Raw genomic sequence first — 24,781 nt, 5'->3', positions numbered from 1 at the left:
TTCGCGAAGGGAAGCAGGCAAGCATTAAACGACAACACGAGTACTACAATGCTACAGGAACCAACAGAAAAGCGAAGAAAAAAAGAACGCAAGTCGGGTCTCACTCCCTGGCGAGTGCAAGCGCAAGGCGCGATCGAGGCATATCAATATCGCCGAACGGCAATTCGGCCCAATCGCTTACTTAGGTGTAGGTAGCGACGGCAGTGTAGAAATTCCGGTCCTTCTCGCTGATCTCGCGGTCCCGCCCGAGTCCAGCAGACCGTGCGAGGTCAATCTTCGAAGTGTACAACAACCGGTCCTTCTCGCTCGTGTCTTGCGAGAGCGATAGTCGGTCGAACTGACCAATCCACGCTTCGTACTCGCGCGCTTCCTCAGCCCGAACGAGCGGTCGTAGGTTCTGCGTTGCGAGACCGGCAGTACTCGTCGAGCGGGGCGCGTTGCCGTGCGGCGAGCGGTCTTCCGCAGGCGCATTTCCAAAGGCTTGAGATGGTCGAGTCGAGGTCGACTGCGATGCCGCAGACTTGTGGCCATGAACGCCTTGCAGGAGATACCGGAAGGGCCCTGCACCCAGTCTAAGATTCCGCTCGGACGATTTTCAATTCCGGTCAGTTTGGTTCGACATTGGCGCAAGACTGGAAGCGGAGGTCGAGTCTTACCTAGGATTGTGCGGGATTGATCGGGCCGCGAAAGGCGAAAAGTCGTCGGTACTGGATTCTGTGAGAGTCAGTGCACGAGATCCGGTACCGCGAGAATGAGGAGCTTGCCTGGCTGGCTTGAATTTGGCCGAATTCTGAGTCGTGTAAGCAAAGTGCAGTGCCAGTGAGGTGAACAGGTTCGGACGGTAGTAGAAGCGCCAATAGTCTGAAGAGCCGCAATCGTCTCGTTCGATCGTATTCTGAAGGACTCCGGCGATCTCGTCCGCATTGACGACTGGTTCTAGATACGAGCGAGTGAACCAGTTCCGATACGAGCGTCGTCGGCAAGGACGAACTGCGCCGAAGGTGGGACGGGGCGGGAGAGCAGGTTGAACGCCGAGGAAGAGATCGATCGCGGCTTGCTTGTCCGCGTCCGCGAACGAGTTCGAGTAGTAGCGCCGCACGGTCTGCCACTTGTCTCGTCCTTGGCTAGACCATAGTGGTCTCTCGGCGTAAGAGTTGAGCGTGTTGACAAGATGGCTACCTCCATATTGCAAAGCGATCGCGTTCCCGTGATTGTTCCACAGCTCGGCCAATAGCGAGTATGCGTCGCTATCGGCAGCAATCTTGGGATCGTCGATGATTCCGAGTGCGCGCAGCTGATGTCCGAGTGCGACCTTGCCTATCATGAACTGGACTGTGTTGGTTCGGCTAGATGCAGCAAAGAGCCTCAGAATGACTACAAGACAGCTTGAAAATTGACAGCTGTACTCACTCAACGCAATCTGAAGCGGCACAGATTAAGGCTTGGTCAATATGAAGCCGGGCAGAATGATCATGGCCTCGAGCGCACCGATGCAATTTGTTCGGACGATGCCGTTCTGTAAAAGCGGCCGGGAACGCTCCGGCAGATCAGGACTGAGGGAGGCAGGACAGCTAGGTGAGCCTCAGTATGCAACGCGCATAAGCTGTCCGCCGAGAGTCAAACCTACTGCAAAGGTTTCGAGCGCCGAGGAGCTTCAGGACCCGAGTGAAAGAACTGCGTCCACTCCATCGCGTCTTGAGCATGTTCTTCAAGAACGTGAATGACATCTCTCTTCCTGCAGTAATGAAGCCGGATCAGCATATGGAAGTGCGTAGCGTTCCAGGCGGCTTGGCTTGCGCTTACTCTTTCCTCGCTGCTTTTATGTCGTAATGGATGTAGCGAATTTGGTTCTTGTCAGGTAAGAACTGCGCGAGGTACTTGAGACATTGTTCAAATTCGGCAAGCAAGGTTGACTCCTGACCGTCCTTGCGCTATTTGTTTGGTCGATGTACCCCTTGTCAGTCTGACGGTACTAAAGGGACATTCAATGATACTAGCTCACTCGGATGAGGTTGAAGACAATCACTGGGCTGCCATACAGCTCGAACAGGTGGTCGAAATGTCGAGCGGCAGCGGCAAAGAAAGGGTCCCGAGGTGCAATCTCGATCGGAGGTTTGTAGTTTCCGGTTTCTTGACTCCAGTACACGGGAATACTGCCTCGTACTTGAACGTAAGATGTGTAACGTGGACAAGGCGACCGGTTTTCCTGAGGCGGAGATTTCGCCGGGTTGCCCGTCGAACGTGCGTTTGGCACGAAGAAGGGGGTCGTCAGGGCATCGGCAACGATTTGCTCCGACTCGACGTCATTTGCAACGAAGCCCTGATATCAGTGGCGGAGGTCAGCAGAGATAGATCTCGACTCATTCCTGTGTCGAGCTAGCTTACATCGTACGTCACGCCTCGACGACGATATCGAGCACCGGCAAAATGTCTCGAGCGTCGAGCGATCAGGCATAAATAGATGGTCCGACCGAACACCGAGATCTCTGCACAACAGGTTTCGCATGTTGTCAATGAGGACTGATCAACGCGGGACGATAGCGTGACCGACTCACTCGCTTGTTCCACGGAACCGTAGATCATGGGCAAGACCCATGGACTTTCGCTCTTGAGGTGTTGAAGCATGGGTACCAGGAGCTTGTGGTTCCAGACGAACTTGTCGTTCCATCGAGACTGCCTCGCTACACCTTCTCCTAGCGAATCGGATTCGGCACTCTTTGCGCGCGTCAGATTCTTCTGAAGCGTGTTCGTGATGTCGTAGGTGTACCTGGAGACAAACAACTAGTTGAAGGCACCGAAAGCGAACACCTGGTCTCGGGTACTTCGTACTTACGAGAAATAGAAATACTTGTTCAGGTCGACGTTCTGAAAGGCCGTAATGCGACGAGTTTCTTCCGCGCTCACGCCAGACGATGATGGCGACACGGGTCTGAGAACAGTTGACTCGCAATGGTAGACGTAATGTCCTCCGATGAGGCCCACTGCAGCGCGCTTCTTGATCAGGACCATGTAATAAGTCGAAGTGAACCTGACGAAGCCTGGCGAGGGAGAAACGAAACGCAGATAGTCAGGTCCGCCGATCCAGTCTTGAGGGACTACTGCAAGACGCCTTACCTGCGATTCCATAGAACGATTTCTCTACTAGCTGTATGCCCCCGAGGTTTCCGGCTGCGAGGGTCTCGAGGAGCTGATCTTTCTCCTCTCGAGAGTAGATGGTAGTGTCCTCGATGATCGAGAGCTGGTCCTGGCTAGATTCGTCGTGTTCGAATTCCTCGGAACTTGGCGTCTGCGGCGCTGTCGGAATCACGGCTCGATCGACTTTGAGAACGCGGTAGCGATCATCGGCTTGGTTCGTCGCGACAATGTAGTATTTCTGCAGGCTCAGGTCGAAGTTCAGTCACGAAGCTGTAACGAGAGTGAATCTCCCTAGTGCAAGGGGAGGAGCTTACAGTCTTTGTTTCGTACAGGCTGAATCGCTCGAGCACGAGTCGACGGCTTTTGCTGCTGCTCTCGCGCGTGCGGCCCGCTTGCGTCCTGGCGACTGGGCCTTGACGTTCAGCCGACACTCCACCTCGTCTCTCCTTCTTCGGAACATGCGCTTCCTGCCGCGGCTCCTGTTGATCAATGAAGAGACCTAGAGTATCCGATGTGTTGTCTGATGGTGCGAGCGACGCAGGTGAGGGTCTCGGAGCCGGGATGAGCGGATGAAGCGACTCGGACAGGGATGATGATGAATCGACTGGAGCCAGCCCCACCGTTGCAGCTGGGGTTGCAGCGTACCTCCGAGGAGCCGATGGAGTCGGAGGAGCTTGTTGCGTACTGGCGTGCCCTGGGATCTCGTCAAAGTTGATCGTACCACCTGCGAACAGTTCGCGCGGCGGGGTAGTCGACAGCGCGTCTTGCAATGAAGGCGAAGGGGGCGTTTGCCCAAGCTGCATCGTGGGTGCTGTGCTCTTGTTAATTGTGCTGCTGCATTGACAAAGTCGATCTGGGCGCGGAGGGGGAGTGCGGAATCGACGCGGGTCGTTCGGATTGCGGCTGACAGGGGTTCGGCACAAAACAAAGGCTCTCGCTTTTATAGCACGAATCTGTTTCTGGGAACCGCTAGGAAAGCGTTTGATTGATGCTGTATGCATATGTACGAGGCGAGGTCTACCACAATCCGGCGCCTCCGACCGTAAACGGGTTCAAGCCCGCCGGATCAAAAGCCTGTCCAGCTCCCGAGTTGGAGAGATCATACGATGGCGTCGCAAAGGCATCTAGTGAATCTGTAGGCATTCCGAGTGACTGTAGGAGGCATGCGAACGAGCTCTCCGTGTCGGCCGCTGCATGCGAGACAATCGGTGTCATGGTGGGTCAGTTGTGAAGAGCGTATAGCGGGAGATCTGGGCCCGAGCGAAGATTGACGAGACTCACACATCATCGAAGGGATCTCTTCCCACAAACTCTGGAACAGAGGCGCATTGAGCGGTGACGTCGTCGGGATCTGGTCGGTCCTCGCTCGCTCCAGGACGAGGGACGCGAGCTCCTCGAAGCAGTCGAGGTACGCGGTCGCGCCCTGGAATTGCTGAGAGTATGCGTACAGCGTGTTTGAACATGCTCTGATCGCGCGTTGAAGATCCTGAGGCGACAGCGCAGAACGATCGAGACAAACAGCCTGCGACGACAATGTCAGTAACGGAGTACTGTAAACGCTGGTTACTGAGCGAGGGCAGTCGTACATGCAGTAGTGTAAGACCGTTGAGAAAGATGGTCCGCATGGTCTCGAGCGAGAGGCTGCCAAGGGGTTCCTGGTGTAGCCGTTTTCTGAACAGCGACCGAATAAGTGGTCAGCTCGTTCTGCTACACTCCGCGTTCCTTGTCACGTCTGCACGTACTGTATTTCGCACGCGTCTGCCGCATACCGTGCGACGAGTTTGAGGTGATTTGGATCCGCACTTGCTGAATCGGCCGTGAGGGGTCGCAGGAGACACAGACGAGCGTCGAAAGCTTTCGACAAGAACCAGTCTCTCGAGCAACACGGGATCGACGAGCACGTAGGGTCGACTGCCCCACGAGGTATCGTTGTCTCCCATTCGTCCAACGCAACCAGGAGATCTCGAATGTCTCGAGTGACCGGTTTGTCGAGGCGATACATCCGTCTCCTGATTCGTCCGAGAATCCTGATGAGGTTCAGGTAACAGATCGAGCTGCTCATTGATGTGGGCGCAGTCGGTGGGTTCGCGCGATCGATCACCGTGTCAAACACGTCGTAGTCGAGTGGCAAGCCGTTGTCGATCTCCTCGTCCGCGATCGAACAGGGTCGGCCGAGCGAAGTCGCAAGCATTCTGTCAATCAGATACGCCGACCAGAACGTCCGCCGTCGGAGTTGGCTGCAGACACAGCGAACGGTATTAACAGCTGAAATGGTTGCGGGGCGTATATCTGCGACTTACACGATGTAGGGGCTCATTCGTAGAGCTTGAGCTCGAGGAAGTTCTCGATGCAGGCCGAGTGAGCAAGCCAGCCGTAGCTATGTACATGCGATTATGCCCCAAGGAAGGGATGAGCCACGCAATCATCGGCGCAACAGAAAGCTCGTAGAGAGAGTACTCACCACGATACCAATCAAGAACCAGGTACTGGGAGCGGTCGGAGCTTGGAACGAGTAGACGACCATGAGCAAGAGGGCTTGAACGTTGAACAGGTCGTGCAGCCCGACAATCGTCTCGAGATTAGCCATTGCTTTCGCGTAGTAGCTCTCAGACGGGGCGAGGCCCGGAACCGGATCAATGCGAGATCCAAGGGCGAAGAGCATCCAGATGAAAAATGCAGCTGTGAATCCGCTCGACTGTAAGCATTTCTTCTTGCGCGGGAACAAACGTGGGAACATCGGGAGTACCTGTCTTTGTAGCTTTCGATGCGTCGCGAGCTGCAGCGTTTTGGCAGATTTTGAGCCGATGCGGAAAGATCGACCGTACCCACAGCCAGTCCATGAAGCAGAACTGCGACTGATCATCCGAGGAAAAGGTCAGTCAGTCACGGTGGAGACAGCAGTAGGAAAACGGGTCATTGCGGCGAGGCTTACCTGGATGTGTTCGAACGTTGCATTCAAGACCCGATTTGCAAGATCGTCAGATACGTTCGCGAGGGCGTCGTCTGCGAGCGAAGGCGCAGAGTGGCCATGACTTCCGGTCTCGAAGGGCCCTCGAGTGTCGAGCCGCGACCGCGTTGGATTGTATTTGCCTCCTTCCACTCGCGAAGCTCCTGCCATGCCTTCCAGCACGAGTCGCGCCCACGAGAAGCCTGACGAAGGTCCCACATAGATCGGGTTACCACCTGCATTCAGCGACAGGAACGCGACCCCTCTCGCCGCCTCGTTCTCGTCGGCATCCGGCTCGTCGACACACTTCTCGTCGGATAGTGCAGATTGAGGTCCAGGCTCATTCCGTGCATTATCTGTGCGCTCTCTCGCGCGCGGACTGACCTTTGCCTCGATATTGGTATCGTAAGTGTTGGTCGACGAGCGCAAGTCCGAGATGGGCGGGACAGTCCCGCTTGAATGGGCTGGCGGAACGAGGTGCTGCGGTGTGGACTGATGTGTCGGCCAAGGTGGTAGGGTATGTGTGTAGTGATGCTCTTGAGGCGGATTGTAGTACTGAGTCGGGGGAGCTGGGCGTGCGAGTGGAGCTGGAGGTGGTGGTGGCGGGCGATAGGGCGTGTACGAGGTTGATGCTACAGGAGGTGGCACATACGCTGACGACGCGGGGGTATATGCAGGTTGAGGTGGGGGCTGAGGGTCTGTTGCAAAGGTGTCGAATGCGCTTGCAGGGATAGCGGGCGGTGCGTCGGTTCGAAGGAGGTTCTGGAGAGAGGACGGTGACGGGGCGGCGCGAGGGGAGGCGGGCTGAGCAGGTGTATCTGTTTGAGACTTGCTTCGTGGAGTTTTCCGACGAGCTCTGCAGTGCAATCGGCGAGCGGTGTGAGTGTTCCTCAACGCCGACCGAGCGCGAGTTTAAGCGGGAGAATGATTGTTCACCTGGGTGCGACGATGCATTCTGCATTCACTCCCAAGCAGTTCTTGCATACTTCTGCTCCAGGGTCTTTCACACAGCGTTGTTTACGCCCTTTGCACCTGCGGAGGTCCAGCTGAGACCGTCAGCTAGAGTACATCGAACGGGTCTGACGGCTTGCCCAAATCCGACAGCGACATGGTGTGGCCATACCGTATGCAAGCTTCGGCGATCCTGCACAGACTCAACGGGGGAGACGGGCATCAGTCCGGCCGAGTGCGGTCATCGGTTGGATGAAGCAGGCACACTCACCGAGGGAGCCGTGGTCTCTTGAGAGGCTCCTCCGATGGTTCTCGCGACCTGACGTCTGTGTCATTCGGCTCTTGCAGCTGTCGCTTCGAGTCGGGCGTGCTGCTGAAGTGCGGTCCTGAGGAAGGTGCCCATTCTTGAACGGGGCCACAGCCTGGTGCATGCGCAGGCAGTGGCGCGCCTGTTGAACTCGAAGCCTGAAGCAGCGATCCGTCCATAGAGAGAGGCCGGCGTGACGGCGGAGTTGGGCAGCAAGCACGATGTAGGCGACTCGCGGATATTCTGAACTAAAGCTCGCCGCGGAAATCTAATCGGCAACCGTTGCCGCCCCCGCGCGAACCGCTCGCGCCCACACATGTACAATTCGCGACCGCTCAAGCCCTTTTTCACGCTTCCAAAGCAAAACAATTTGGACGTGTTTGGGTCTTGCTAGACTACGCGCAGCAACATCGATGCAGTCCTGAAAATTTGGGGCAGCTCAGCACGAACAAGCTCCATCTCGCTCTTGGAAAACGCGACAGCGGGCAATAGGTGCGCGAATGAATTTTGAGGATTGGGAAGGAATAAAAGGCCTGCTACAGCACCAATTGTTTTGGGATGGGGAGGGACCAGAGGGCAGAAACAGGGGAAGACAGGGAGAGGGGGGCAAGTGTCAAAGTAGGGTGATTCCATATGCAGCGCAGGACCGGAACCGAGGACGACGAGACGGGTGAGGCAAACGTAGGAACAGAAGGCGCGTCGGCAGGTTGGCCAGTCGAACCAGCGAAGAAAAGATGAAAAGATTGGAGGAGAAGGAATTTGGGGGCTTGTCGAGGTCGATGTGGAACGAGAATTGGGACAGAATCGAGAGAACCTTCCGAAGAGGTGTAACGAAAGAAAGCGAAAATTCGGGTAATGATTCAGTCGAGTTGGCACAGTCCTAAAACGCTATCACGTCGAGGCGAGCGGGTGTTTTTGGCTGTTTAGGCGAGGGCAGGGAAAGCCGACGCGTCGGGGACAGCGGGGGCAGCCTGGCGGGGGCCACGGGCGGCTCCACCACGGGCTCCTCCACGGCCGCGGGCCTCACCGCGTCCACGGGCTCCACCACGAGCTCCACCGCGTCCACCACGAGCGCTCTCAGTGGGCTTGCGGATAGGGGCCTCGATCTCGAGGAAGACCTTCTCCTTCTTCGCCTTTTGCTTGTTAGCGACGACCTTCTGTAAACGCGGGAGAAACAGGAAAATTATATTAGTTTTGAGCCTGAATACCCTATGAGAGCAAGGAGTGCAGAGAGAACTTACGGGGGCTCCCATCAACCACTCCTCCTCAGCCTCACCCTTCTTGGTGATGGCGGTCGAGTTGGCCCACTTGTCATCCTCGACACCCTCGTTGGCCTTGCGGGCCTCGGGGAGGGCAGCGATGTTGAGCTTCTTCTCGGCCTGGGCGGCGAGGTACTGCTCGTAGGTCTGGGTGTTGTCCTCCTCCTCGATAGGGGCCTCGCGGACGGGGGTGGCAGTGCCAGTAGCGGTCTCTTGCTCGGCCTTGGCATCGCCCTCGGCGAGGGTCTCAGCCTCGAGCTCCTTCTTGCCCTCGTCGGCTCCCCATCCTTGGGCCTCAGCCTTCTCGGAGTCACTGAATACGAGCGAACGTGCAGGGTCGGAATCAGTCCACTGGTCTTCGAAGACTGATCAGAATGAACGCGGGCAGGTAGCTCACACTCGGCCGGTTTGGGATTGACGGTCGAAGGGACGTCCTCCACCGTTCTCGCGGCGGGGGCGGTTTCCACCTTGGTAGGTACCGGCGTTGCCGCGGGGGTTTCCTCCAGCGGGGCGGGGTCCACGTCCACGGGATCCGTTGTTGCGGGCGAAGTTCTTGGCTGCAAGGCGCAAGGGTGGACACGAACAAGAATCGGAACGGACGCAGAGACGAGCAATGTTGAGTCAGTGTCTCGTCCAGTTTCCAGTCGTGTGCCGCGCGCGAGCGTCGAGATTTCCGTCAAAAGTCCCGCCGACGTGACCGGATCCCCATGACAGTGCTCGCGGCAATGCAAAGCGAGAGAGTCGCTTGAACTTACCGCGGTCCTCCTTGGCGTCCTCTCCAGGGGTGGGGACGTCGGCGTTGATCTCGCGGGGGGCTTGCGACCTCTTGTTGTTGTTGTTGTTGCGGGGAGCGCGCTCTTGCTTGGCAGGAGCAGCGGCCTTGGGCGCAGCAGCAGGAGCGGCAGCCTTGGGAGCGGGTTTAGGAGCCGGAGCAACGTCACCGTCGTCGCCCTAGAACCAGCCATACAAGGTCAACCATCGTCACAAGTGAGCGGAACCTCACGCGCGGCCGGCATCGAGCGTGCCAGCCGTCGACGTAGGGGGAGAAAGCGAGGGCACGCGGCGGAGGACGGAGATGCAGGATCTCGTCTCACGGCTCCGGCCTCACTGGGGGACTGGAACTTACAAGGGCGGCGAAGGGGTTGGAGGCAAAGACGCTCATTATGAGTCTGAGTTTGCTGGTTTGGGCTGGAACTGGTGAGGTGCTGGAGAGAGAGGGAAAGTTTGCAAGTTTTTTGGTTCCTCCTCATCCCGCCTCGTCCTCTCGATCTCGCCCGGGACCTCGCGCGGAGGGCGTCTTGTGACGAGCATGCATAGCAAGCCGGCGAATGGAAATTAAGCGACTTCGAGAGACGCGGAGCGAGAGACGCCTGCGCAAACTCGCTCGTGTGCTCGTGACCGTCTGTTAACATCGTCTTCTGGGATCACGGGAATGCCCGCATTCGCGCACAATGTATGTGTCGGTGGTAGGGCGCTGAATTCGGATTCGCTTCGGAAACCACGGAGCGATGCGGCTCTCTTCAGAGATCTCTCCGCCGCGGAATATACGAGTCTGAGCCAATGGTAGTTCAGAAAGGCCGCATGACAACGGCAAAGGAGAGATGCAAAAGCAATACTCGGGGCGTAAGCGATGAACGCATGTCATCGTCTCAACTCAGCTCCATGGTTGAACCGCGTTGCAATGTCAAATGGACGGTCACCGATTGCAACAGCGTCAAATGGAGGGGTACCGGCAGCGAATCTAACAGGTCCGATCAGGCATCTGGGGCAGCGCCTCGTTCTGCTTGTAGCCGTTTCCGCTCGCTCTTGCCCGCGCGCTTCTTCTTTGTTGGTCGCTCGCCTCCGGCCACCTCGACTGCGTTGGCCCCAGTCGCATCCCGATCCTTCTCCTTGCCCTCGGCGCGCCACTTGCGCTTCTTCTCCTTGCGCTTCTCGAGCTCCTCGAGCGCTTTCGTCTCGTCCACCTCGTCGCCCCACTTGCGGTTCTTGAGCGCATCCTTGAGCTCTTTCAGCTTCTTGCGTTGTTTCGATTGGTCCGATTCGCTCATGCGGTACGGCGCGATCTTCTTGAGCGACATGAACGCGTTGAGCTCGGCATCGGTCGCGAGCAGGATCTCTTCCGGCGTGAGGTTGAACCCAGATGGCGCGACCTTCGTGTATCGGAATCGAGTCTTGACATCTCCAATCTGCGTGACATACGAGGTCCCGTCAGCAACAGCGATCAGATCAGCATGAGAAAGAAGCACACGAGTCGCTTACCTTGTCTTCGTACTCGATACCGTAGTACTCGTCCTCGAGTCGTTCGAGCATCTTCTGCTGCTCCTCGTCTCCGCCTTGCTTTGCCTGTGCCATGAGCGCTGTCGGGAACCCTTCCTCATCCTTTTTGTTCGCCTGAGCAAGCTTCTTCTGCTTCTTGCGCTCCTTCTTCGACAGGCCCGTGTCCTCTTCTTCGTCCTCAATTTGCAAGGCAGAAGTCGAGGCGAACGGCATGTGAAGCGCAGGATCGTCATCGTCGTCGGAACCGTCTGGTCCAACGAGATCGGTAATGTCGATGTCGTCGTCCCAAGTCGGTTTGAAGCCATCGTCGTCGGCAGCATCGTAGTCGTCGCCATAGATCTGTTTCATCTGCGCCTCGTGCTTTGCTTCGTCCCACTCGCCGTCGAGGTCGAGGTCCTCGAAATTGGTTGCTGTGGTGCCCTGTCCCGCCGCTTCGACCAGTTGCAACAGTTTCTCCTCGACTTGTTTTCGTTTGAGGGCCTTCAATCGCCGCACTTCCTCTTTGCGTGCGAGTTTCTCTTCCTCCTTCTTCTGTTTCGCGGCTTCACGTTGCCGCGCTCGGGCAGACACGGCTGCAGTAGGTTTTCGCACAGTCGACAGCGCGTCACGGGCATGCGTGACCAAGTTTGCTCCGGCACTGTCAATCAAGGATGCATGAGCTTCTCTCGTCAGACGCGGTTCGGAGAGGATCGAGGACTGACTCTTCCTCGAACCGGAAGTTGTACTTGTGCTCAAACTCTTCGGCTCTGTCTTCAAAGTCGTCATCGTCGTCGTCGTGTGCGCCTGGGTTCAACTTGACCTCGTCGTCGTCCTCGTCGAGTAGTTTCGATTTGCCCTTGCTGCTCTTCTTCCTCTTGTGGTCGTCTTGGTCGCCTGTGATCTCTGCGTATGACGGAATTCGAGTCGAGTCGTTCTCGCGATCGAGCCAACCTCGATTGAGGATGTAGTCACGCAAGAAGTCCTCCTCGTCTCCCAATGCCGCCTTGACCGCCTTCTTGCCAACGTTCGTTTCGAGGAACTTTTCGTACTCTTGCTCTTCCTGCATTCGCTCGTCATCTCCTTGTTCACGTTTCGTGAAGACGTCGTCGTCGCTGTCGGCGTCGCTGCCCTCGTCTTGGTGAAACGCCGAGAGGATCTCGTTCTTGAGGAGAATCTGTTCCTGCGCTGGAGTCGGGATCGCTTGGTTCGAGGTTGCAAACTCGGGGTCGTCGTGGGGGTTTTCGGCGAGGAGACGAGATCGCTGGTAATCCTTGAGGAGGACGGGTTTCGAGGAAGATGAAGAAGACGCTTTCGTCTTTTTCAAAGAACTCGCTGCTGCAGTTCTCTCCTCTTCCTCTGCACAAGTGTGAACAAGCGCAAGTGGGTCAGATGTGTGATGTTGATGAGACAGGGGATGGGAAGAAGTAAGGGGTACTCGCCTTGGAAGACGTCGCGGTCGGGTTCGTACACTGCCGGGTCTTTCGCCTTGATGCGAGCGAGGGTGCGGAGGATCGCCGCGTCGACTTGAGGGGTGACAAACTCGGCATCCTCGTCGTCGTCGCTCAGGTCTTCACTGTCCTCTTCCGACTCGCCTTCGAGGTCGCCAAACTGGTAGTCTTTGCCGTACTTGTCTTGGACTGGATCTCGACTGGTCGTCAGCAGCTTTCACTGATCACTTGCAAACAAGGTTCCCTAGAGACGTACGTTTTGAGAGTTCTTCGGTGCGTTTTTTGGTTTCGTACTTGTCGGCGAACCCTTTGTTGACCTTGAACGCCTGATTCAGATCGTGCTCTTGTTCCTCATCGGAGCTGTTGTCGTACAATTCGGGCATGGTGCAGTCTCTAGACGCGAGCGAGAGAGAGAGACGAAGTTGCAAGAATCTGGAAAGTTTCATCAAAAAGATGAAACATGTCGAGCGGTGCTGTTTCATTCAACCAAAAACCCCTCGTCTCGATGGAGGGATGCCGATTGCGGGAAGGATCACTCGCCTGTCGACCGAGACGAGCCTGCTAGTGTCGTCGGGCATCGTTGTGCCGTCGTTCCCGGCGATCGTGGCGCACCTCACTCGCAACGCTCTCCAAGCCCACTCGACTTCGATCCAGATCACCTTCGACCTCGAAACCTGGTCCATCACTTGCACCGACAACGGAGATGGGATCCCCGCGGCAGATCTAGAACTGCTCGCCGAGAGACATTCGACCAGCAAACGAGGCGCACTCGGTCAGGCACTCGACAGCATCCAGCGCCTCGCATGGCTCGAACTCACCACCCAGACCGTGTCCGACCACCACGCGTCGAGACTCGTGCGCAGGAACGGTGACACCCTCGAGCTTGCGCCTCGACCTGGTCTGCGCCTCGGCAACGATCACCACGGCACGACCGTCGCCGTGCGCGACATCTTTCACAACGTCAGTATCGATACCAGATCTAGCGTGCTGGTTCTCATGTCCTGACGAGGGTCATTCTTCCGCATAGTACCCCGTCCGCAGAAAAGCCCTCTCCCGCGTTGCCACTGTTCAACAACTCCGTCAGCAACTCGAGACGACCGCCCTCGCGCATCCGAACACTGCGTTTCACCTGTCAGACATGACCTCGTCGGCACTGGCGAGACAGAGCAGCCCGACCTTGTTCAGAGTACAGCCATCGACTCAGGGATCGTGGGGGAGATGGAACCAACTGTGGGGCAGAGCCAGTATCGAACGCGTGTGGCAGTTTGATCGTCAGTTCTTCGACGATGTCAAGGTGACCGGTTTCATCTCGTTCAGTCCGAGTCACGGCAGATCGTCCCAGTTCATCTGTACGGAGATTCTTCTCTCTCTCTCTACCTCGCCACGAGCTCATGCTCTGGCCATCGTGACAGTTGTCGACAACGAGTACCTGATGCCGACCTCGAAAGATTGGTACAAAACTATCAATCACCTGTTTGCCAAATCTACCTTCTCTCGCCACTCTGCTTCCGCACTCTCTCGATCCCCTCGACCGGCCCATCGTTCTCCGACTTTGTCTCGCAACACTCCGAAAAAGTCGATCGAGAAATACCCCGTCTATCTGTTCAAGATTGAAAGCCATGACGACCGCAGGCACGAGGACGAGATTGAGCTAGTCCTGGCAGCGATCGCGCGCGAGTTCCTCGTTGCGAACGGATACTTGGTCGAACATCTCGAAGAGCTCGACAAACTCGGATCGGATCGAGTTCAGCAATCACCACTCAAGCGATCAGCGGGGTCTTTGACTACCGCCCGCAGCGACAAGCGAATCGCATCGACTCTTTTGCGAGCGCCAACAACAGAAGACGCTGGCAACGAGAATTCAAAAGAAGTTTGCTCTACCCAAACGATGATCGATCATGCGATAGAGGATCGCGGCGCCGAGGCAAGAGCTGGACTAGACAAGTATGTCAAGGTTGATCGTTGGGCTCTCAAGGAGAGAACAGGGCAGGATCCCATGCCGGAATGGTTGCAACGATCTCTCGAGGTACATGACCATTTTCCCTGTCCTAGTGTTTGGTGCTTTTTCGCCCCTTTTTAATTACCTTTCGCGAATAGGAGTGGAACAATCCGGTCTTCCCAATCCCGAAACCTTTGTCGGCTGCTCGAGCGCTCGTCCATCCTGTATCTGCACACTATGAACCTCGCAACAGTTCGGGACTCCCGTTCACATCTTCGAAACCTTCCCTCGCGTCCCTGAACCCGTCTTGTCACAAGATCACCCAAACTCGCATCTCGAAGATCTCGAAATTTTTCTCACCTACCACGACGAATGATCCTTCACTAGTCGATCTCACGACGGGTTCAGGCGGTCGGGAACAATCTTTTACTCGAGAAGATTTGGAATCGGCTCAATTCGTCGCACAGGTTGATCACAAATACCTGTTGCTCAAATTGCCGACACCTCGTACCAGGACCACAACGACAAGTGGTCGAATGGATATCGATCGAGACGCTTCACGCTACACGCTCGTCATGTTGGATCAACATGCCGTGTCGGAGCGAATTCGAGTCGAGAGATTCCTCGAGCAAGTTTGTCACGAACCGGTTACGGTCGACACACTCGGATCAAGTTCACCCGCCCTACCAAACCAATCTATCGACGAGAGGAAGAACGACAAAGATTCGAAGCGGGGTATCGGGATCGTCGTTTCGAAGCAAGAGTCACGACAACTTGGTGCGAGAACAAGCGAATTTCGTCGATGGGGAATCTCGTACTCGTTCGACCAAAGTCCAGACCGTCAACGAGCGCAGGACGAGGTCGAAAACGACGACGACGACGACGACTATGTCCAAGTTTGGGTTGAAACCGTACCCAAAGTGGTTGGGGACCGACTGCGAGATGCTCGAACTCTGCAAGAACTCGTCAGAGCGTACCTTGCTCAACTCGAACACCATGCTCCGATTCGGATTCGAACCACGCGGACCCGGGAAGAGACGAGTTGGATTGAAAAGATCAAGGATTGTCCAGAGGGGTTGATCGAGTTGATCAACTCGAAAGCGTGTAGGGGATCCATCATGTTCAACGACCGTGAGTTTTTTTTGGACGTGAGCAGTTCGTTTGTCAACAAGAATTGCATGTACTGAGACCGTTCGTTGTTCCTTGCCATGAACTCGGTTGATAACAGAATTGAGCGATGCTCAAGGTCGAGATTTGGTCGAAGCGTTAAAGCGTACCAAGTTGCCATTCGTGTGTGCACATGGAAGACCTTCGATCGTACCTCTTGTCAACGTCGAATCGAACCTCCCTAACAGTCTCGTACCAGGACCAGCAGTAATTGCAGCAACAGATCGAACTCGCAACTTTGACTGGGATCGATTGTTGTCGTGAACCTATGACGACCTTGGGTCCCGAAACTCCCTTGTGTGTACTCTTGTTCTTCTTGTCGCATGTACCAATCGCACAGCTTTTGCAATTGCTCTTTTTATCCAACGGAACCTGGAATAGCTCGACCTTTGTGGTAAACGGATCGAGCTTGTCGTCACCACGTAGAAAAGCGTTTCAAGACAAGACACATGGTGTTCAGAGACTAGAGGAAAGAGAGAGAGAGAGAGAGAAGATCGTGTTGCTACAGAACAGAAAAAGAGAGAAAGCCGAAAACGAAATCTTGTATATACTCGTCAGACTAGAGGAGGAGAGGAGAGTACGGCCAGATCAATCATCTCGGAACAGGATCGACAGTAGGAAAGAACCGAGGGGAGGGGAAGACAGAAGGTTTGGTTTACTTGAAGTTGTACTGCTATTCCTGGCCACCACTGCGGAGGGAGTTCGACGAGCCGTATGGAGGTCCTCGAGGGACGAAGTGAAATTGCGAAACGAGAGAGAGAAGCACGAGGGGGTAATAGAGGTATTTGCGCTTTTCAGGAAAAAGGAAATCTTAAGGTCAGATCATTTTGGTGTCGGAGGTCGCGAAGGTTCTGTTCGTCCGGTACCATTCATTCGAGTTAGGCCTTGTCTGGACAGGGATGAGAGAGGCAGATGCCGCGACGGACCTGGAGTGGTGAGTCCGTCGATTTCGTCGCGTGCAAAGAACCTGATTCTCAGCCGATGGAATACTGGTAGTTTCGGTGCGAGTCCGACAAGGACGAGCGCGACAAGGTTCAGAGTAAACAGCCACGGATGAGAGTCGTAGCGGGTGTAGTGGGTAGAGACGAGGAACCTGCAGCATGCAGCTCAAAGTCAATCAGTTTACTGCAATTGCGCGCGAATCACGACAGGGACAAGGATGTGTGCTAACAGGACGATCGGGAGAGTCGTGAGCCACTTTTTGGCGGGAGTATATTGCGCGCCACAATCGATCTGCTCCCACAGGGTGAGGTCGTCGTACACTCCCGAGTTGTTTGTCAAGTCGAATGGTACCCCCGTCACATAGTGGAACAAGATGTACGTGACCTGTGCGGACCAGGGATCAGTCGTCTTGCACTCGGAGGCGGTAAAGGGATTCCAAACTCACGAAGAGGTATCCGAGATTCGCGGTGGTCCACGTCACGTCTTGCGTGATTCCGGGCACAGTCTCGAGTAGCACGATTCCGAGTGCGATAAGCACGACATGGATCATCCATGCGCCTGCAGTGGTTGGGAAATTGGAACCCAAGTCCGAAAGGGGCGTGAGTTGATGTTCCTCGGGAGACTCGCGGGAGACGAGAGTCAAGCCGCAGGTCGCATTGGGGCTTGCTAGGAGGGAGGGAGGGAGAGACCACGGACCTTTGTAGTTGACCCACTCGGCGTTGACGTTGTGCAGCGCGGCTTGATCCAACTGATCATCATAAGTCTCCTTGACCTCTGTCACGCTGACGATACTGCTACTTCGCGCGCGTTTCGTCGCCGTCGCCGAAGACCGCGACAGCTGCGAGTTGCCCGTCGCGCTCGAGAACCCGATCGACGAGGGCGTGCGAGAGAACGAACTCGACTTGGTCGGTGACAGCGACGGGCGCACGGGCGGCAGCGACAACAGCGACGAGCTTGGTGGGGATGAGGCCATATCTCGCTGAACGCGGGTCGCTCGAGAAATACCAGGTGGGTCGATGGAAGGATGAAGGAACGATTTAAAGCGATGCTATCATTCGCAACCTCGCGTCCGTCCGTCTCTCGACGACTCTCTCTCGCTCTCAGAGATCTGTTCTTCATATGCTAGCGGTACATCAACAAGAAGCAGCTGCTCACGGCATCGTGGTGGATCGAAAACTCGGCACCTCGAACGATCGTGGTCGCCGCGCAGGCGCGCAGCAAAAAATCCGGGGGCCGACTTTGGCCTCTCACGCAGAGACTGCAGTGACTTGGGCGCTCCTTTCAGTCGAGACGGTGGCACTGCAGTAGACGAGTCGTGCGAGTCCAAAAAACACCTGGTTTGCATTATGTACAGCTCGAACGCAATGGGCGGTCCCGCCGCTGGCCCATGCTGTGGGGTACGTACGTCCCCCGGGGGTGGTCTCGGTCAGAGTCGATCTAGGTCGAGAGGCCGAGTCGAGACATCAGGCTCGGGCCCGTTGGTCGTCGTGGCTGTGCGAGGTTCTTGGCCGCGAGTCTGTGCTTGTTCCACTTCCACAGACCGTCGAGATAGATTCCCGCCATGCCCCAGAGCACGCCTTGCAGCAGAGGAGACAAGATCTGGCGAAATGAAATTCTCTCTAGTGAGCCTTCAAGCATCGTTGTGCACCGCTCGATCAGACCGACCAAGTCGAGGAGAAAGAGACAAACCTGATCTCGCACGAGGACGTACGCCACCATCGCCCACTCGATCCGTAGCGGTTCCATCAGCGCGTCACTAGTCGACCCTGGCCGTCGCTCGGCTTGTCCCTCGAGCGTCAACTGGGCCGTTGCGAGCGCCGTCTGTTCAGATGTCGCGAGATCGAGTTTATGCTTCTCCTTCTCGCTGTTCCCTCGAGCTGCGGCCGTTGGGGTACTTTTCACAGGGTGGAGGAAGGGTCGGATCGAGCTGAGGATCCCTTGCTCGTACCGCAAGTCTGGAATGGGAGGGATCGGAATCTTGCCGTCTCCTGGGTTCGTCTCAGAATCGTCGTCTCGGTCGTCACTCCTGTGCGCTTCCCGCTCTTGCTCTTTCGCGAGTCTCGCTTCCTGTCTTCGCTTCCATGCGCCCCGCCAGCTCGGCTGGTCTTCGGCCGCGCCGGGTTGCGAGGCTGAAGTGGGGGAAACTCGGTCGCTGTGGATGGCACTGATTGACGTCTTGACTGCTTGTCCAGTGGTCGGGTCCGAGGTACGCTCGAATCCTGGTACGTGAGTTGGATCGAGGGTTCTGTCGAGACAGCGGGTGAGCGAGAACAGAGATGATGAGGTCAGTCCGCTCGAACATCAATTGCTCGTACGCTTATGGCGGATCGCGACGATAGCCGTCAGTATCAGTGGACTCACGTCATGATTGAGCGTATGAACGAGCGAGAGAACAAAGCGTCGCCAGCCGCGAAGGTGTCGCGATCGGTCCGCGCGCTGTTCCCTCGCTACGCTCGCTTACGAATTCCGAGCCCCCAGGTCTAGGTCGTTCTGAGCAGGAGAATCCCGTCCAGGCGGCTCCGACCAGACCAAATCGTCTCCGACTGTTCCGATCGTCTCGACACTGCGCAACTCCTTGGCACCATTCGACCGCAGCGATCCACCTGCAGACAGGCTCTCCCTCCTTGTGCTTGATCATGCTCCGAGTGATCCTCGTGACGCTCTCGCTCGCCTCCGTTGCGCTCGCGTCGCCTCAGTTCTTGGCCCCGCCGCAGCAGCCGCAACTCGACCACCTCGCGTCGCTCACCTCGGACGACCCCGCTTTGCCGTTTGTCGGCGCCGCCTTGGGTCAGTATCGAGCATTGCGATCGCTCCCTTGCAGCTGCTCTTTCGGTTTGTCACCTCGCTGACGATTGTTTCCCGACCTCAGGTCCGTTCTATCGCTCAACGTCCACGGTCACGTGCGATCCAGTACGCATCTCGTTCGGAGGCAATGGTGGACCAGCATACTTTGTCGCGGTGGTGAACGGATCGACCGAAGCGCTCCCTCCCGCAGGCAACACGACTGCGATTCAGGATCCCGATACCGCTCAGGTCCTGTTCCGATTGGGCGTGTACGGGATTCCGGGCGTGACCTGGTTCGACGTCGACAGCACCGACCTCGAAGTCGGACAGCAGGTCGCGTTGCAAGTCGTCGACGGGCAGGGCAATGTCGGGTACAGCGTGAGCCGTCCGATCAACGCAGGGCATCCGAACGAATTCTGCTAGTACATCTCGCTCGCACCCCTGTTTGGCACTCGAGAAGCGGCTGACCGGTATGACCTGTTCCTGTTGATCAAGCTACCCGGGCGCGATTTGGCCACCTTCTCGATGGGACGGCACGCACTTTTCGGCGATCCTCCTCTTCTTCTTCCTCGTGATCCCCTTCTCGCTCACGTACCTGACTGGGTACAAAGGCGAGATCAAGAAGAAGGCGTCGTCGATTTGGTCGACCATCTCGATCAAGCAGTACTTGCCCAAGTTGCCAAACTTCGCGAGCTTCATACGACGCACGACCCGCCGTCGAAGAGCAAGACAAGGTGCGGACGATGCAGAAGGGGCGTTGCAGTTGGAGGAGAGGTTGGAACGGGGCGAGGGACCGACGCACGTGCTCGAGGATGACGAGGATCGGACTTCGCTCGAGGGAGACGAGGACAATCGGCCACTGCTCGAACGGCAGGGCGACCGTCGACATCGAGACATGTCGAGATCGAACAGTCTGCCGCCAGGGTACGATGAAGCAACTAGAGACGACGAACCCGAACCGTCGACAGCTCCAGCGACCACGACAAACATATGAGCCTTGAACAGTTCTCCGTACCCTGTTGTCCTTGTATCATATGTGCACTATGCAAGCAGTCCCGCGAACCGTGCTCGAACCATTTCAACTCTGTCCACGAAGCGCCAGCGAGTATGCGAGGTGGCTGTGCCCCACTTTCGGCTTACTTGCACCCGAACAAACTTCTCTGTCGTCATCTCTCCTGTTCTCTATCTTCCTCCCAACTCGCTCCGCCGCTCTACCTTTCTCCCCGTCCTCATCAGAGAGCCTACCGCTAGAGACCATCCCACAAACGCAAGCGATCGACTCCCTGCTAGCAACTTCGGCCCGTTTTTCAAGAAACTCCGGCACCTAGGTTGCCGAGTCTGAAGCAAAGATGGCTTCAAGTCTGCCGCCGCTCGCTCAAGCCGTGTCTGGTAGTGTTGGCGCGACAATCTCGAATGCGCTCGTGTTCCCACTGTACGTCTGAGCCTCTGCCTCGCACCTCATCTCCACTCCCGAAGCTCACGACATTCTGTGCGTTTGCGTGCAGTGATACATTGACCACCCGGCTGCAAGCTTCGAACCGTCGTCGACGTCCTGCGCCCGTTTCAACTGCAAAGATCCCTCCTTCTCGCTCTGCGACCTCTCTCGTCGATGCCATTCGCACGCTGTACAATTCGGGAGGATGGAAAGCGTTCTACAGCGGGCTCGGTCCCGATTCGCTCTCGACCGCAATCTCTCAGTTTCTGTACTTTTTCGTCTACTCGTTCCTGCGCGACCGATTGCTCGTGCGCAAAACTGCCTCCATGGCACGAGCATCTCAGACGGGCGCAACGAGTGGCTCGAGGAAGCAGAAACAAGCGGTACCGCTGCTGACGGCCGTCGAGGAGTTGCTCGTGGGGTGCCTTGCGGGAGTCGTCGCGAAAGGGTGTGTCTCGCCGCTCTCGATGATCGCAGTCCGGCAGCAGACGTCAAGCGAGCCTCGACAGGCAGTCGTCGGAGGTCAGACGGGAGATAAGAGACCAGTCGAGCAAGCAAGTAACTCGAGCTCGGACGAGGACGAAGGCGAGTATTCGGGACCACCCACCGCCGTCAAGATCGCACAAGAGATCTATCAAGAGCAAGGGCTGAAAGGATTCTGGTCGGGTTTCCAAAGTACCGTTGTGCTTGTAAGTCTTTGAGCGAACAAGCTCTATCATCCTGAACTGATCTGACGGGATCCTGGTTGCAGACTCTAAACCCAGCGATCACGTTCTACGCTTTCGCTGCTCTCAAGCGAGCGCTCATCCCTGCCAAGAACCGCGAACATCCGTCCGCCTTACAAACGTTCTTCTGCGGCGCTTTCGCAAGTTCGGTTGCAAGCCTCGTCACGTATCCTCTCATTCTTGCCAAAGTAAACCTCCGCCAATCTTCCCCCTGCAGTTCGAGACTCTGTGCTGACGGGCCATTTTTCGTTTCTCGTACAGACTCGATTACAGTTCAAGTCACCTACGGGACGAGCACTGTACTCGTCACCGTTTGACGTCTTCCGTCGAGCGTACTCGAAGCAAGGCTTGGTCGGGCTCTACGCCGGGGTCGAAGGACAACTCTTGAAAGGCTTTGTCAACGAGGGACTCAAGCTGCTGATCAAAGAGCGGTGAGGTTCATGCGCACTCTCTTCGCGCGGAAAGGCTACGAACAATGCTGATCAAGCTCGTGATACTGCCAGGTTGGAATTGGTGATCGTCATGATCGCTCACCTCGCTGCTCGGCGCAAAGTAACCCACCTCGTCAAATAGTGTTTGTCGCTCTTGAACATTGGCCACTTGTTGCTATCAAATACATTTTCTTCCTCAGGAAGCTACAAGCAACCAGCCTTGAGCAGACTATTGGTGACCGCAATGGGAACTGCACGCACGATCGATTACAACGAGATCTACCCCTCACAACAAAATAGATAAATCAAGCCAACAACGAAGACGAACGTTATAAAAACCCCGCATCACAGTTTTGCTCGGATCTTTTCCTCGTAAACCTGAACGTGATGCCCTTTCGTGTCTTTGAGCAACCTTCGCAAGATCTTGCCCGCTGGACTCTTTGGGATCGCTTCGACGACGACGAAACCTCCTCGAATCCTAAAACGCAGGAGACAGACAGACAAAGGATGAGAATTTTCCCTCGTCTTTCGAGATACTGAAAAGAGTAGGCTTGGCAAAAGTGTACTCACCATTTGTACGGAGCATGTTTGCCTTCAATGTGGAGTCGAAGCGTGTGAGCGAATTGTTCGGCTTTGGGACCAGGTACCAAGCACGCTTTGTCGAACGGAACGACGTAGGCTCGAGGGTATTCAGTTGCGTGTTCTTCGTGGTATGCCGAAGTGACTCCTGCGTCAGCGACGAGGGGTGAAGCGCACAGCGAATCCTCGAGATCGCTCGGCGCGACTTGGAATCTAGATGGAGAGGAGAGGAATCCCAAGTCAGTCTCCGTGGTGGGGAATCTATCAGCATGTGCAGCAGACGTACCCTTTCACCTTGAGCATCTCTTTGAGTCGGTCCGTGATCGTGAGATTGCCGCGAGCATCAAGTTTGCCCACGTCTCCCGTACAGAACCAGCCGTCGCGGTCAAAGCTTTCCAGAGTTGCCTCGGGGTTGTTGAGGTACGAGATTGTACAGCACTGAGACCTGTTTGATACGGGAAAAAAGTTCGAACGTCCTGTTAAGTACTCACCACCCGAATCGAATGAGAAACGAAGAAAACCCCGTACCTGATGAGAATCTCTCCTTCCTCCTCAACTTTGAGCGTCCTGCCGTCCTCGATCGAGCGGATTTTTATCTCGGTACCAGGGTACGCTGAGCCACACGAACCCATCTCGGCTTTGAGGCTGGTCCAGTCCATACTCTGCTGTTGCGTCGCACCTCCCGTCTCGCTCAAGCCGTACCCAACCTTGATCAGGATCTTCAATCGCTTGTACACCTCTTCGATGACACTGGTCGCAAGGGGAGCGCCACCCGAGGTACAGCCTCGCACAGAGGACAAGTCGAAACCGTCGACTGCGTATCAGGATCGAGCTCGTCAGGGTCCAGCCAGCACGTCCAAACTTCTCGAACAAGAGTGTACATACCCATGGGACTCTTGGCAAACAGAACGGCGATTGGCGGAGAGAAATGGAGATGGGTTGCTCGGATCTCCTGAGCAGTTCTGAGGTACGAAACGGGGTCGAATTTGGAAATGGTCGTGACGGTTGCGCCGATCGATACTGCCGGAAGGAGGATGTTGGCCCAACCAAAGATGTGATACTGTTGCGAGGAAACGTCAACGATCGGATCTCTTCTGACGAGGTTTCAAAGGATCCGGCGTACGAAAGGAGGAAGGCCAACAAGTCTCTCGTTTGGTCCGAGGGTCGATGCATGCCAGACTCCGATCTGAGCGGTACCGAGCGCGCGGTGACTGAGGATCACTCCCTTCGATTTGCCTGAAGTGCCCGAACTCCAGAAGATCATGGCTGCTCGCTTCGCGTCTTCCTCGCCGATGTATTTTGGTGGGACAAAGACCGCAGCTGAAGTCCTCTTTGGTAGTAAGAGTTTCCAGTCCTGCACTTTCCAGCCGCCCGCAGTCTGCGTGGCAGGGCGCAAGAGTGCTGCAGATGCGCCATAGTCGTCGGATTCGGGGTCGACGATGAACACGTTGCCCTTGGTTGCATAGCCGAGTCGGGCTTGCAGGTCGGCCGGAAGGAGCTTGAAGGCAGTCTGAAAGTTGACGAGTCCGGCGGGAGTCGTCACAATGCAAGCAGGTTGGGACAGGGTCAGGATGTGAGCGATTTCCGGCGGGGTCAGAACGGGATTTGCTGCTGTGAGCTGCAAGGAGGTAACACAAGGGTCAATTCGTTGAAGCTGAGCTCTGAAAGATGAACGTGAGCATACCGTCAGACCTGAAGCGAGAGTGCCGAATGCGAGGGTTGCGAACGGGAGACAGTTGGGCAGGTGGAGGAGCACAACGGGCGAGACGATTGCGCCACGGTTCACGGACGGATTCGAGGCCGACACCGGTGCAGGCGTGAGCTGGAGATCTTCGACGAGGGACCGCGCAACAGCGAGCGCGTCCGAATGCAGTCGACCGTACGACAGAATGGCGCCTGCTCGCGGGCGCGTTAACACATCAAACGGACACAAGTCAGAACGGCTCAGACTGACCTGTCTTGCCGTCTCGGAAGGTCGGACGGTCAGGCGAGATACGCTCATGGACGTGAGCCTGCAGCTCCTTTGGAGATTCTTGCCAAGTCCGCGAGCCCTTGACGAAAGGTTGCGAGAAGATGAACTCGAACACCTGTCGTAGCCGACAAGCCGTGAATTGGTACTGTATGGACGATGCAGCAGGAAAGCGAACGCACAGTATTGAAAGATTTTGGCATAGGCGATGGTGCGACCTGGGCGGGCATGTTGACTGAAGGGAGTGCAGCAGCCATGGTGAGAGTGGCTGAGTTGGCGAACAGAGGTAGAGAGAGAGCGGATGTAGAGAACGGTTGATACAGTCGACGTCGGCAAAGCGGACCCCACCAGCCCTGCCGTCGGCAACACTGCGTTCCGAATAGTTTAGCCGAACCCGGCTACCGCTTGGAGTCTCTTCAGATTGTACCGTAGGTCAACTCAATAGGACAGTCTAGACACGAGTCTGCGTTGGCGCAGAGCACGTACATAATGTCGCGACGAGTGTGC

General features: G+C 56.3%; 10 protein-coding genes across 10 annotated transcripts; 3 read left to right on the top strand and 7 right to left on the bottom strand.

The window, feature by feature from the left end:
* Positions 1-181: 181 nt before the first annotated feature.
* On the bottom strand, positions 182-3,938 carry JCM15063_003497 (SAC family polyphosphoinositide phosphatase; the record flags this gene model as incomplete). The annotated part of the gene is made up of 12 exons (XM_076675418.1): positions 182-572; positions 657-1,346; positions 1,411-1,420; positions 1,489-1,553; positions 1,628-1,735; positions 1,804-1,931; positions 2,003-2,320; positions 2,386-2,486; positions 2,556-2,767; positions 2,834-3,038; positions 3,115-3,373; positions 3,450-3,938. 12 exons carry the CDS (start codon positions 3,936-3,938, stop codon positions 182-184), a joined length of 2,976 nt encoding a protein of 991 aa, XP_076537502.1.
* Positions 3,939-4,152: 214 nt separating this feature from the next.
* On the bottom strand, positions 4,153-7,519 carry JCM15063_003496 (uncharacterized protein; the record flags this gene model as incomplete). The annotated part of the gene is made up of 11 exons (XM_076675417.1): positions 4,153-4,325; positions 4,417-4,657; positions 4,722-4,806; positions 4,878-5,372; positions 5,436-5,512; positions 5,597-5,881; positions 5,961-5,990; positions 6,068-6,938; positions 7,019-7,114; positions 7,206-7,226; positions 7,305-7,519. The coding sequence occupies 11 exons, from the start codon at positions 7,517-7,519 to the stop codon at positions 4,153-4,155; spliced, it is 2,589 nt and encodes an 862-aa protein (XP_076537501.1).
* Positions 7,520-8,263: 744 nt separating this feature from the next.
* On the bottom strand, positions 8,264-9,761 carry STM1 (Stm1p; the record flags this gene model as incomplete). Its single annotated transcript, XM_076675416.1, has 5 exons — positions 8,264-8,497; positions 8,582-8,912; positions 8,997-9,156; positions 9,355-9,550; positions 9,726-9,761. The coding sequence occupies 5 exons, from the start codon at positions 9,759-9,761 to the stop codon at positions 8,264-8,266; spliced, it is 957 nt and encodes a 318-aa protein (XP_076537500.1).
* Positions 9,762-10,353: 592 nt separating this feature from the next.
* JCM15063_003494 (KRI1 family protein) lies at positions 10,354-12,686 on the bottom strand (the record flags this gene model as incomplete). The annotated part of the gene is made up of 5 exons (XM_076675415.1): positions 10,354-10,785; positions 10,859-11,513; positions 11,578-12,211; positions 12,295-12,492; positions 12,560-12,686. 5 exons carry the CDS (start codon positions 12,684-12,686, stop codon positions 10,354-10,356), a joined length of 2,046 nt encoding a protein of 681 aa, XP_076537499.1.
* Positions 12,687-12,816: 130 nt separating this feature from the next.
* JCM15063_003493 (uncharacterized protein) lies at positions 12,817-15,673 on the top strand (the record flags this gene model as incomplete). The annotated part of the gene is made up of 5 exons (XM_076675414.1): positions 12,817-13,263; positions 13,331-13,652; positions 13,716-14,329; positions 14,401-15,373; positions 15,471-15,673. The coding sequence occupies 5 exons, from the start codon at positions 12,817-12,819 to the stop codon at positions 15,671-15,673; spliced, it is 2,559 nt and encodes an 852-aa protein (XP_076537498.1).
* A 558-nt stretch (positions 15,674-16,231) lies between these two features.
* Positions 16,232-17,324, bottom strand: JCM15063_003492 (ORMDL family protein; the record flags this gene model as incomplete). Its single annotated transcript, XM_076675413.1, has 5 exons — positions 16,232-16,260; positions 16,336-16,502; positions 16,581-16,735; positions 16,797-16,909; positions 17,048-17,324. 5 exons carry the CDS (start codon positions 17,322-17,324, stop codon positions 16,232-16,234), a joined length of 741 nt encoding a protein of 246 aa, XP_076537497.1.
* A 464-nt stretch (positions 17,325-17,788) lies between these two features.
* JCM15063_003491 (uncharacterized protein) lies at positions 17,789-18,717 on the bottom strand (the record flags this gene model as incomplete). Its single annotated transcript, XM_076675412.1, has 3 exons — positions 17,789-17,950; positions 18,041-18,596; positions 18,713-18,717. The coding sequence occupies 3 exons, from the start codon at positions 18,715-18,717 to the stop codon at positions 17,789-17,791; spliced, it is 723 nt and encodes a 240-aa protein (XP_076537496.1).
* A 270-nt stretch (positions 18,718-18,987) lies between these two features.
* On the top strand, positions 18,988-20,129 carry JCM15063_003490 (uncharacterized protein; the record flags this gene model as incomplete). The annotated part of the gene is made up of 3 exons (XM_076675411.1): positions 18,988-19,138; positions 19,221-19,557; positions 19,631-20,129. 3 exons carry the CDS (start codon positions 18,988-18,990, stop codon positions 20,127-20,129), a joined length of 987 nt encoding a protein of 328 aa, XP_076537495.1.
* Positions 20,130-20,484: 355 nt separating this feature from the next.
* JCM15063_003489 (uncharacterized protein) lies at positions 20,485-21,868 on the top strand (the record flags this gene model as incomplete). Its single annotated transcript, XM_076675410.1, has 5 exons — positions 20,485-20,567; positions 20,641-21,259; positions 21,322-21,483; positions 21,557-21,726; positions 21,799-21,868. The coding sequence occupies 5 exons, from the start codon at positions 20,485-20,487 to the stop codon at positions 21,866-21,868; spliced, it is 1,104 nt and encodes a 367-aa protein (XP_076537494.1).
* A 203-nt stretch (positions 21,869-22,071) lies between these two features.
* On the bottom strand, positions 22,072-24,531 carry JCM15063_003488 (uncharacterized protein; the record flags this gene model as incomplete). The annotated part of the gene is made up of 9 exons (XM_076675409.1): positions 22,072-22,204; positions 22,297-22,518; positions 22,592-22,750; positions 22,834-23,119; positions 23,191-23,365; positions 23,429-23,923; positions 23,990-24,201; positions 24,260-24,392; positions 24,457-24,531. 9 exons carry the CDS (start codon positions 24,529-24,531, stop codon positions 22,072-22,074), a joined length of 1,890 nt encoding a protein of 629 aa, XP_076537493.1.
* Between the last annotated feature and the right edge of the window lie 250 nt (positions 24,532-24,781).

Source organism: Sporobolomyces koalae (genome assembly GCF_050403365.1).
Source record: "Sporobolomyces koalae JCM15063 DNA, S_koalae_JCM15063T_v1_ctg1, whole genome shotgun sequence".
In the NCBI taxonomy this organism is placed as follows: Eukaryota; Fungi; Basidiomycota; class Microbotryomycetes; order Sporidiobolales; family Sporidiobolaceae; genus Sporobolomyces; species Sporobolomyces koalae.
The sequence above is the reverse complement of the archived record's forward strand: the minus strand, read 5'-3'. Positions and strand labels throughout refer to the sequence as shown.